This window comes from Ranitomeya variabilis, chromosome 7 (assembly GCF_051348905.1).
Source record: "Ranitomeya variabilis isolate aRanVar5 chromosome 7, aRanVar5.hap1, whole genome shotgun sequence".
Classification (NCBI taxonomy): Eukaryota; Metazoa; Chordata; class Amphibia; order Anura; family Dendrobatidae; genus Ranitomeya; species Ranitomeya variabilis.
In genome coordinates, this window is record NC_135238.1 from 232570124 (window position 1) to 232582956 (window position 12833).

The window sequence follows — 12833 nt, forward strand, 5'->3', positions numbered from 1 at the left end:
TTATATTTTCTCTTCTTCTCGCAGCATTTAGCGGCCCAGAAGGTGTATAATAACCTGGATATCACGGTGGGGGAGGCGCTGCGCCAGCGCTCCTTGTGTCTGGAGGGCGTTCTCATGTGTTATCCGCACGAAACCCTGGAAGCTGTGATTGACCGTATAGTGCGAGAGCAGGTACTGTATGCAGGGGGGTATATAGGAGATGCCCAGGTTATACCAGCTGTGCATATATAATTATATACAGGAGATGCCCAGGTTATACCAGCTGTGCATATATCACTATATACAGGAGATGCCCAGGTTATACTAGCTGTACATATATAATTATATACAGGAGATGCCCAGGTTATACCAGCTGTACATATATAGTTATATACAGGACATGCCCAGGTTATACCGGCTGTACATATATAATTATATACTGGAGATACCCAGGTTATACCGGCTGTACATATATAATTATATACAGGAGATGCCCGGGTTATACCAGCTGTACATATATAATTATATACAGGAGATGCCCAGGTTATACCAGCTGTACATGTATAATTATATACAGGAGATGCCCAGGTTATACCAGCTGTGCATATATCACTATATACAGGAGATGCCCAGGTTATACCAGCTGTACATATATAATTATATACAGGAGATGCCCAGGTTATACCAGCTGTACATATATAGTTATATACAGGACATGCCCAGGTTATACCGGCTGTACATATATAATTATATACTGGAGATACCCAGGTTATACCGGCTGTACATATATAATTATATACAGGAGATGCCCGGGTTATACCAGCTGTACATATATAATTATATACAGGAGATGCCCAGGTTATACCAGCTGTACATATATAATTATATACAGGAGATGCCTAGGTTATACCAGCTGTGCATATATCACTATATACAGGAGATGCCCAGGTTATACTAGCTGTACATATATAATTATATACAGGAGATGCCCAGGTTATACCAGCTATACATATATAATTATATACAAGAGATGTCCAGGTTATACCAGCTGTACATATATAATTATATACAGGAGATGCTCAGGTTATACCGGCTGTACATATATAATTATATACAGGAGATGCCCAGGTTATACCAGCTGGACATATATAATTATTACAGGAGATGCCCAGGTTATACCAGCTGTACATATATAATTATATACAGGAAATGCCCAGGTTATACCAGCTGTACATATATAATTATATACAGGAGATGCCCAGGTTATACCGGCTGTACCTATATAATTATATACAGGAGATGCCCAGGTTATACCGGCTGTACATATATAATTATATACAGGAGATACCCAGGTTATACCGGCTGTACATATATAATTATATATAGGAGATACCCAGGTTATATCAGCTGTACATATATAATTATATACAGGAGATGCCCAGGTTATACCAGCTGTACATATATAATTATATACAGGAGATGCCCAGGTTATACCAGCTGTGCATATATCACTATATACAGGAGATGCCCAGGTTATACTAGCTGTACATATATAATTATATACAGGAGATGCCCAGGTTATACCAGCTGTACATATATAATTATATACAAGGGATGTCCAGGTTATACCAGCTGTACATATATAATTATATACAGGAGATGCCCAGGTTATACCGGCTGTACATGTATAATTATATACAGGAGATGCCCAGGTTATACCGGCTGTACATATATAATTATATATAGGAGATGCCCAGGTTATACCAGCTGTACATATATAATTATATACAGGAGATGTCCAGGTTATACCAGCTGTACATATATAATTATATATAGGAGATACCCAGGTTATACCAGCTGTACATATATAATTATATACAGGAGATGCCCAGGTTATACCAGCTGTACATATATAATTATATACAGGAGATGCCCAGGTTATACCAGCTGTACATATATAATTATATACAGGAGGTGCCCAGGTTATACCAGCTGTACATATATAATTATATACAGGAGATGCCCAGGTTATACCAGCTGTAGATCTATAATTATATATAGGAGATACCCAGGTTATACCAGCGGTACATATATAATTATATATAGGAGATACCCAGGTTATACCAGCTGTACATATATAATTATATATAGGAGATGCCCAGGTTAGGATATGCCCAGGTTATACCAGCTGTACATATATAATTATATACAAGAGATGTCCAGGTTATACCAGCTGTACATATATAATTATATACAGGAGATGCCCAGGTTATACCAGCTGTACATATATAATTATATATAGGAGATACCCAGGTTATACCAGCTGTACATATATAATTATATACAGAAGATGTCCAGGTTATACCGGCTGTACATGTATAATTATATACAGGAGATGCCCAGGTTATACCAGCTGGACATATATAATTATTACAGGAGATGCCCAGGTTATACCAGCTGTACATATATAATTATATACAGGAAATGCCCAGGTTATACCAGCTGTACATATATAATTATATACAGGAGATGCCCAGGTTATACCGGCTGTACCTATATAATTATATACAGGAGATGCCCAGGTTATACCGGCTGTACATATATAATTATATACAGGAGATACCCAGGTTATACCGGCTGTACATATATAATTATATACAGGAGATACTCAGGTTATACCAGCTGTACATATATAATTATATACAGGAGATACCCAGGTTATACCAGCTGTACATATATAATTATATACAGGAGATGCCCAGGTTATACCAGCTGTACATATATAATTATATATAGGAGATACCCAGGTTATATCAGCTGTACATATATAATTATATACAGGAGATGCCCAGGTTATACCAGCTGTACATATATAATTATATACAGGAGATGCCCAGGTTATACCAGCTGTACATATATAATTATATACAGGAGATGCCCAGGTTATACCAGCTGTACATATATAATTATATACAGGAGGTGCCCAGGTTATACCAGCTGTACATATATAATTATATACAGGAGATGCCCAGGTTATACCAGCTGTACATATATAATTATATACAGGAGGTGCCCAGGTTATACCAGCTGTACATATATAATTATATACAGGAGATGCCCAGGTTATACCAGCTGTACATATATAATTATATACAGGAGATGTCCAGGTTATACCAGCTGTACATATATAATTATATACAGGAGATGCCCAGGTTATACCGGCTGTACATATATAATTATATACAGGAGATACCCAGGTTATACCAGCTGTACATATATAATTATATACAGGAGATGCCCAGGTTATACCGGCTGTACATATATAATTATATACAGGAGATACCCAGGTTATACCGGCTGTACATATATAATTATATACAGGAGATGCCCAGGTTATACCAGCTGTACATATATAATTATATACAGGAGATGCCCAGGTTGTACCAGCTGTACATATATAATTATATACAGGAGATGCCCAGGTTATACCGGCTGTACATATATTATTATACACAGGAGATGCCCAGGTTATACCGGCTGTACATATATAATTATATACAGGAGATGCCCAGGTTATACCAGCTGTACATATATAATTATATACAGGAGATGCCCAGGTTGTACCAGCTGTACATATATAATTATATACAGGAGATGCCCAGGTTATACCGGCTGTACATATATTATTATACACAGGAGATGCCCAGGTTATACCGGCTGTACATATATAATTATATACAGGAGATGCCCAGGTTATACCAGCTGTACATATATAATTATATACAGGAGATGCCCAGGTTATACCAGCTGTACGTATATAATTATTTACAGGAGATGCCCAGGTTATACCAGCTGTACATATATAATTATATACAGGAGATGCCCAGGTTATAGCAGCTGTAAATATATAATTATATACAGGAGATGCCCAGGTTAGGATATGCCCAGGTTATAGCAGCTGTACATATATTAGTGGTGGCGTCCTGTTCTCTATGATTGTCCTTCCTTCTGCAGGTCCATCGCTTGGTTCTGGTGGATGAGGAACGTCGGCTCCTTGGGATCGTGTCCCTCTCTGACATCCTACAAGCCCTGGTTTTAACCCCCGCAGGTATTGACGCCCTTAATTCCTAACCCCGGAGGGCTCTTTTCCACCTTCACCCTGCACCTCCTTCTCCTCTCTGAGGCTCAGGTACGCCCCCTACAGTGTGAAGCAGGAGCAAACGTCCATGTGAGAATTGTCTGGAAAGCTCGTCCTTGCACTTTGCCCCCTGGACCCTCAGACAGTCGCATTTCTGCTGCCGCCAGGTTTTCTTCGCTGCCTGAATTTCTGCTTTCCTTTCTGTTTTTCCTCCTGAAGTGTCCCGGGCCGGCTGCTCTTTTCCTCTTATTCTTCTTTCTTTTAGTCTTTGGCAGAAGCAAAATAATCGGATTTTGCCATGGATCGTGGATGACGCATGTGAATTTGCATGCCCCAAAAAGAGATTGTAAAAGTTTTGTGACTAATTTGCAGAATAAATCTGGAAACTGTCCAGTTCAGAAAACCATCTGTTATCCCCCTATCGTGGAATTATCAGGAGGGTCCGCTGTTCAGAATCCTCATCTCTTGGGCAGAATTGAGATCTTTGGGGGTCTCCATGGGATGATGGGGGGCACTTTGTGATTCACACACTGAGGACCTCCCTAACAATTTAGGATTTGTAAAGTAGAGAACTCCATTAAATTGAAGGTCAATGTTTTTGCACAGTTGGGCTTATTACTTGTTGTACAGCTCTGCAGATAAGAGTATTTATATGTGAGCTGAATCCCGGCATAGAGCTAGTACTGCATGATAACATGTGGCTTCCTGTAGCCACCACTAGAGGGAGCTCCCTGCACACGGTAAACAGTAAGCTCCTGGGCCCCCTCTGCTGGTGGTGGCTGGTAGTGTGAGCTTGCATAGGAGCTGCCTGTTTCTGCCTCGTTATGAACAACAGGATCTGAAGTGTCACACGGCAGACGTGGGGTAATTTCCTCATCTTGACAGGATCATTAGGCGCCAATTAGTTTGCCACGGCTGCAGGAGACTTAACAAGGACCTGAAGCTCAACCATGAGCAGGCAAAAGCCCGTTTTATATTCTGCTGGGAGGTAGGGAGTCTATGGAGAACAGCAGCAATGATGGGAGTCATTACTATTTTGACTTCTTCTTTCCAGATAAATTCTGTAAAGTCGTTCAAAACTGAAAAAGTATTTAAAAAGTTAATTCTGGGTCCAAATCAGAAAATTAGCCCAGAAATAACCCCTGAGTTCCCGTGTCGTCCCCTGTGGCCTGCACGCGCGTCTCCGTCTTCCTGCACAGCGTAAACCCTGCGACTCAGCGATGACATCTTCTCGGGCTGCCATCCTGAACCCTTTCTCTGCTTTCAGGGTTTACTCCACGGCTTCTGTGTTCTCTGTCGCCCGTCCCGCAAACTCTTCCTTTATTTCATGATGTTTCTTTTCCTTTCTTCCAGGTCTAGACCGCAATTCCTTGTGATGCGAGACCACGAGGACGCACGCCGTCAGCCACATGCAGGAGTGATAGGACATTTGTGGCTGGGGGGCGCTGTGCCATCACGGACAGGAGGATGGCGGTCATCGGAGGGGTCACCTTGAAGGACCCTCGTTTTCTTCGAGTCCTGCCTGTTCATTGTGAATATTAGGATCTATGATAGACCGTACTTTCTGCTTATGAGAGTTTTACAGACTAGAGCTGGACCGTTCGCGGACCTGTGAGCAGGACTCATCATTTTGTGACTAGGTATATGCCGTTTACACAGTGCACACTTATGCATATATCTCATCCTGTGTAATGTAATAATGGCGGACATTCAGTTCTCTGCGCCGGACACAGATCTGTGCAGTAAATGTTGTCATTTTGTGATTATAAAGGTGTGACCAGCGAGCAGTTACGAGGAGCGTCTCTCTCTGGTGGACCCGGCAGGTCCATGCGTTACACAGACAAGCCAGTGATTTCATTAGACATCCAGTGCAATACATCATTACTCCTGCGGGGGTGCTACAGATAAATTAAACACTTGCTGCCAGGTTCTCTCTCCAATAACTGCAGGTTGCTGGGGGTCTCATTAGCAGGATGTCTTGAGATTACTTTATTTTGGGGGCAGCTTTTCTAATATAAGATGATTGTTCAAAGTGGATAATGCATTAAAGGCTATAGACACATTGTAAATGGAAAAAAAAAAGATTTTTACATATGTTACTGGTTAACTATAGCTAATTACTGTCTGCAATCTTCATTCCTTTATTGATTTTCTGACCCATTAATGGGCAATGTGCTGTGTGTTCCAAGTCTCAGATATTTCTCTTGTGGGAGTGTCTCTCCCAGTAATATAGGCTGGATGTGAGGTCTGTGTGTCTCTCCCAGTAATATAGGCTGGATGTGAGACCTGTGTGTCCCTCCCAATAATATAGACTGGAGGTGAGGTCTGTGTCTCTCCCAGGAATATAGGCTGGAGGTGAGGTCTGTGTGTCTCTCCCAGTAATATAGGCTGGATGTGAGGTCTGTGTCTCTCCCAGTAATATAGGCTGGATGTGAGGTCTGTGTCTCTCCCAGTAATATAGGCAGGATGTGAGGTCTGTGTATCCCAGTAATATAGGCTGGATGTGAGGTCTGTGTCTCTCCCAGTAATATAGGCTGGATGTGAGGTCTGTGTCCCTCCCAGTAATATAGGCTGGATGTGAGGTCTGTGTCTCTCCCAGTAATATAGGCTAGATGTGAGGTCTGTGTGTCTCTCCCAGTAATATAGGCTGGATGTGAGGTTTGTGTGTCTCTCCCAGTAATATAGGCTGGATGTGAGATCTGTGTCTCTCCCAGTAATATAGGCTGGATGTGAGATCTGTGTGTCTCTCCCAGTAATATAGGCTGGATGTGAGATCTGTGTGTCTCCCAGTAATATAGGCTGGATGTGAGGTCTGTGTGTGTCTCCCAGTAATATAGGCTGGATGTGAGGTCTGTGTGTCTCTCCCAGTAATATAGGCTGGATGTGAGGTCTGCGTGTCTCTCCCAGTAATATAGGCTGGATGTGAGGTCTGTGTGTCTCTCCCAGTAATATAGGCTGGATGTGAGATCTGTGTGTCTCTCCCAGTAATATATGCTGGATCATTAGCCTCTTTGCTTTACCCTGTTCCACACGCTGTATAAATCTTTGTACAACCATCTCCACGTCTTTTCTGCTATCTCTATAACTGAGTGAAGGGAGGGTAAAGAGCCATGAGGAGCAGGAGCTCTGATGGATTTGTAACTTTTTGTTAATGTTTTCACCTAGTTATTATCCATACAGACTCTCTGCAGCGGCCAAACGGTAGAATATTTTTTAACAAAGACTATGTAGAAAGTTTCTTAACTGTGCATTTAGGAAGTAACAATAAAACAACGTGTTAGAATGGGTACATATCCTGTAAGCTCATTGGGTGTCCTGGGGTTGGACACTTTCTGCTTCCTTTTAGTTCTTTTAGCCATAGTAAAAATAAAAACATTTTAGAATTATTTTGCAATATAAAGTGAAATCGCTTGTCACAGAAAGTGAGTGCAAACTATTCGCAGAATGTATCTGGGAATTGCTTGTCCATTTTACAGAGCTCATTATATTCCCTCTTATAGAATGAATAGTGGGGTCCTCTGTTTAGGATCCTTCTTTCAACCCATTGATACGTATGGTCACTATGTAATGCTTAATTTCTCCTTTGGGGGCGCCGCAGAGACATTAAGCACTCGCAATCAGGTTTTCTGGCAGACGACTACTGCTAACTGAGAATCCTTACATGGGGGACACTTTATGATTGGCCTATTGCAAAGGACCCTTCTAAGGCTACGTTCACATTTGCGTTGTGCGCCGCAGCGTCGGTGACGCAACGCACAACGCAAACAAAAACGCAGCAAAACGCACGCTAAAACGCTGCATTTTGCGACGCATGCGTCCTTTTTGGCCGAAAGTTGGACGCAAAAAAAATGCAACTTGCTGCGTCCTGTGCGCCCTGACGCGTGCGCCGCAAAAAACGCATGTGTCAAAAAACGCATCACAACGCATGTCCATGCGCCCCCATGTTAAATATAGGGGCGCATGACGCATGCGGCGACGCATCGGCGCCCGACGCTGCGTCGCACAACGCTAATGTGAACTTAGCCTTACAAGTTGGGATTTGGAAAGTAGAAGATCCCTTTAAATGAATCATCCAGTGCATTTATTACTTACTAGGGACTGGCTGGTTTCACACTTGCGTTTTAGCGCTAAAAAACGCATGCGTTTTTTTTCTATACTTAACATTAAAAACGCATGCGTTTTGACGCGTTTTTGGCAACGCATGCATTTTTTTTATGCTTGCGTTTTGTTGCAGAAATGCAACCTGTAGTAATTTCTAGCGGCGTTTTTTTGCCGCAAAAAAACGCATGCTTTTTTTTGCGGCAAAAAAATGTATTGCTGTCTATGTAAACGCATGCGTTTCTATAGAAAAACACAAGAAAACACAAGAAAAAACAAGAAAACCCTAACCCTAACCCTAGGGTTACTAGGGATCCTAACCCTAACCCTAAGGTTAGGATCCCTAGTAACCCTAGGGATCCTAACCCTAGCTATTTCTGTTTATAGTGGGTTTTCTAGTTGATTTTGATGATTGGCAGCTGTCACACACTTCTCAGCATGCGTTTAAAAAGCGCAAACGCAGGAAAAAACGCATGTAAACGCGGCAAAACGCCGCGTTTTTTTTCTGCATGCAAAAACGCATGTGTCTAAAAAACGCAGCGTTTGCACGTTTTTTTTTTAAACGCTGCGTTTTTAAACGCAAATGTGAAACCAGCCTAAACCACATGAGCAGAAAAATTGTGTTATTTCACATACACATTAGGTCTCTTCGGTGCACACTGCCACACACGCCACCCAGCTTTCCTGAGCACCTGCCCGGCACACTGCTTGCCTACATGCATACACAGGGTGACATAACCAGGCTGTACTTTCCCTCTTCATGGTTGTGGGTACGTACAGAGCTTAAAAAGGAAATAAAATGACATAAAAGGCAAAAACAATGCAGAAATAAAAGACATAAATACAGAAACAGATTTGAGACCTTTTAGATGGCGGAGTCGCCGTGGACATTAGAAGCGGTCTCTAATTCTCGTTGTGTCTCATGGGTCTGCAATGAGCTTTTCTGAAGTCCCATCCCGGCCATGTGATGTCCCTGGTGCTACCTTAGGGGCAATTATCATTCCAGGATATGTTATTTATTTTACTCACTTATACAGCACCATTAATTCCACAGCGCTTTACAGACATTGTCATCACTGTCCCCATCGGGGCTCACAATCTACATTCCCTATCAGTATGTGTTTGGAATGTGGGAGGAAACCGGAGAAATCAGAGGAAACCCACGCAAACAAGTGGAGAACTTACAAACTCCTTGCAGATGTTGTCCTTGGTGAGATTTGTATTGAGGACCCAGAGCTGCAAAGCAACAGTGCTAACCACTGAGCCACCGTATAGTGCTAACCACATAAAGTACAGTGCTAATCACTGAGCCACTGTATAATGCCAACCACATAGATACCGTACAGTTCTAACTACTGAGCCATTGTACAGTGCTAATCACTGAGCCACTGTACAGTACTAACCACTGAACCATTGTACAGTGCTAACTACTGAGCCACTGTACTGTTCTAACCAGAGCCATTGTACAGTGCTAACTACTGAGCCATTGTACAGTGCTAGTCAGTGAGCCACTACTGTGCTAACCACTGAGCCATTGTACAGTGTTAATCACTGAGCCTCTATGCTGCTCATATTAGCACTTCTTTGCTAGGGATAAAACGCAGAGAGCACTTGGTCTCCCTGTGGACTGACACACTGCTAATTTGTCTGGGGGATCAGGATAATTATTATGGTGGATGGTGGCAGCTCGCGGTGCAGGAGGATGTCTGCTGCCATTCCACTAATCTGCAGGTACAAATATATATTCCAGAATAATAATAATAATAATTCCATATTGTGGAAGAAGTGCTTTTTTGTTTCTTTTGCATTTGCACCTAGCGCCCCCTGCTGTACATCATGATAGCTGCAATTTACAGGGATGTTTCAAATAATAATAAGCTCCTTGTTCTTTTTTTACTTTGCCTTGTCTTAGTTGTCATAATATAACATCTTCTCTATTCACAATCAAAGCTGCATTTTTCTTGGTAAAAAAATATCTTTTTTTCAAGGGTTGTACTATAACCGAACTCAGAGATGTGAACAAGCGTCTAAGTCCTAACTGTAGCCATCATCTGTACACCCACTGACGTAACTGGAAACCAGCAGCTTTGGATGTGACTAGAGGACGACAACACCTCATGTCCTTGATGTCACACTCTGGCACTACTTACTATGTTATCACTCGTGCACTTTTCAGAATTAGGTTATATTCACTTTTGGCGTTTTTGCAGCGGGGTTTTTTTTTTATTTCTGAAGCCAAATTCGTAAAAATTTGTTTTTTGCTTTTTTTTATTTTTTTGCTGCATTTTTTTTCTGTGATTTTTTTGGGTGCTTATTGCATGTGTGATTTATCCACAGTGCAAGTTTAATAAAGTTAGAGTTATTCATCAAAAACACAGTGGGAAAAAAATGCTACAAAAGCACAGCAAAATTGGGTTCCTGTGTTTTTTTGCAGCGGTTTGCACTTTCTCATTGCTTTCTATGGGTGATATTATTTTGCAGAAATGCTGAAAGAATTAACGCTGCAGATGTAAAAAATGCTTCAGTTCCAACATTCAGTCAGGAAAAAATATATATTTGTGCACAAGATTTCCATGTTGATGATTCAAAGTTAAGCAGGATAACTAACACTATAGAACACAGAGAAAAGATTCAGAAGAATCTAGATAAGCTTGAACAATGAGCAGTAACTAATAGAATGGTATTTAACAGGGAGAAATGCGAGAGTCTACATATGAGCGAGAAAAACAAATGACATCTACAGAATGGAAGGAATAGAACTAAGCAACAGCACGTGTGAAAAAGACTTGGGTATACTAATAGATCACAGACTGCACAGGAGTCAACAGTGTGACGCAGCAGCAAAAAAAGGCAAACAGTTCTAGACTGTATTAAGAGAAGCAATGAGTCTAGATCACGTGAAGTCATTATCCCCCTCCACTCCTCCTTGGTCAGGCCTCATCTGGAATACTGGGTCCAGTTCTGGGCTCCACATTGTAAAAAAGACATTGAAAAATGAGCAAGTTCATAGAAGAGCCACCAGGATGGTGAGCGGACTGCAAAGTATGTCCTACGAGGAACGGTTACAGGATCTGGGAATGTTTAGCTGCAAAAAAGAAGAGGAGACTTAATGGCTGTCTACAAATATCTGAAGGGCTGTCACAGTGTAGAGGGATCATCATTATTCGCATTTGCACATGGAAACACGAGAAGAAATGGAATGAAACTGAAAGGGAGAAGATAAAGATTAGATGTTAGAAAAAACTTTTTGACAGTGAGGACGATCAATGAGAGGAACAGGCGGCCACGAGAGGTGGTGAGTTCTCCTTCAATGGAAGTCTTCAGAGGCTGGACAGACATGTGTGTGAGATGTTTAGTGACTTGAGCAGGGGGTTGGACACGAGGACCCCGGAGGTCTCTCCCAACTCTACCATTCTACGATTCTTCATTGCTTTAATTTGCGCTTTATTCATTATTTTTCACCTTTTTTAAGTTAACTTCACTTGGTTTCATGCTGTTGTTTTTTTCATTATTATTTGCATCTTTTTCCTTATCCACATGTTTTAGCCTAATTTATCATTTGTGACATTTAAAAAATTTTGTGACAGAGACAAACACTGTGATACATAGAGGCTGACAGAGACAAATACTCCATATTTTTTATTGAAAATCGAAAACAAAATGATTTTTAAACCAAACGTGCCCTCATTAAGTTTACAAAAAATACTCCTGAAAATGTCAAAATCTTTAAAGTTAAAATATTATTATTATTAAATTCCCTAAGTTGCTATAACATTAAATATGCAACAAACCAAGGTTGTAGAACTTTCCAAACTTCAGTTCCTACTCGGTGACAGCGCTAGCTGCATGCATGGTCATACAATGGATCAATCATTCTGTGACTCCACCCACCGGACTCCTAAGAACAGAACAAGCAGGGAATTTAATCAATATGTTAATGCAGAATGTTTTTACCCAAAACTATTTATACATCCGTCCGCTCAGCTCCTTCTTCTCTGTAACTTGCCGCTGGTAGATTGGGTGCATTTTTATGGTGACAGACGCCTTAATGAGTAGTTAAATGATCAAGTGGGTAAATATTCGCAATTGTTTGACCCCTATGGGCAATGAAAATCATTAAAGGATATAGACACCTTTGACTTTGAGAACATTATTGCCACTCGTCCATGTATCAGCGCAGCTTCAGTCCTGGACTGATTTCTCTTCCTGCAGCCTATGATGGATCTTCTCTCCCTGGTGCTGAAAGTCATTAATGCTGAGGATTTTCCCCATAGAGTTTGCAGCAGTTTCTCTCTGTTTTTCTAAACAGGTACACAACCTATGTGATTCCTTCTGTGCTTTCTTGCCTATCTACGACCTGTGTGATCTGCCCTCCTTGAAGACATGGATGCATTCTCCCCTCTCCACTCTCCGATCTGCCATGTAAAACCTTCTCTGCTGCGTCTAACACAGAGAAAAAGCAGAAGCAGAGAGAAGAAAGCAGACACCGTCAGGAGCAGTATGCGACAGTATACAATATATCAGCAGGACAACCAGCTAAGTGAAGGAGTTGTACAGGTTCTACAGCTGCAAAAATTGTAGAAAACTGAAAAAAATCACAGCATTGAGCTTCAGAAAT

General features: G+C 41.3%; 1 protein-coding gene across 3 annotated transcripts in view; it reads left to right on the plus strand.

The window, feature by feature from the left end:
- Window positions 1–7814, plus strand: part of PRKAG3 (protein kinase AMP-activated non-catalytic subunit gamma 3) — a 28133-nt gene extending 20319 nt beyond the window's left edge. Inside the window, exons 11-13 of one of the 3 annotated variants that reach the window (XR_013217866.1) lie at window positions 25–171; window positions 3994–4168; window positions 5471–7814. Coding sequence is in view for 2 of the 3 variants with exons in the window: in XM_077273169.1 (XP_077129284.1) it covers window positions 25–171; window positions 3994–4087; window positions 5471–5493 (264 nt within the window). In the remaining variant the exon portion in view is untranslated. The remainder of the gene's footprint in view (window positions 1–24; window positions 172–3993; window positions 4169–5470) is intronic. The other 2 variants (XM_077273169.1, XM_077273170.1) reach the window with 2 other exon arrangements.
- The last annotated feature ends 5019 nt before the right edge of the window (window positions 7815–12833 follow it).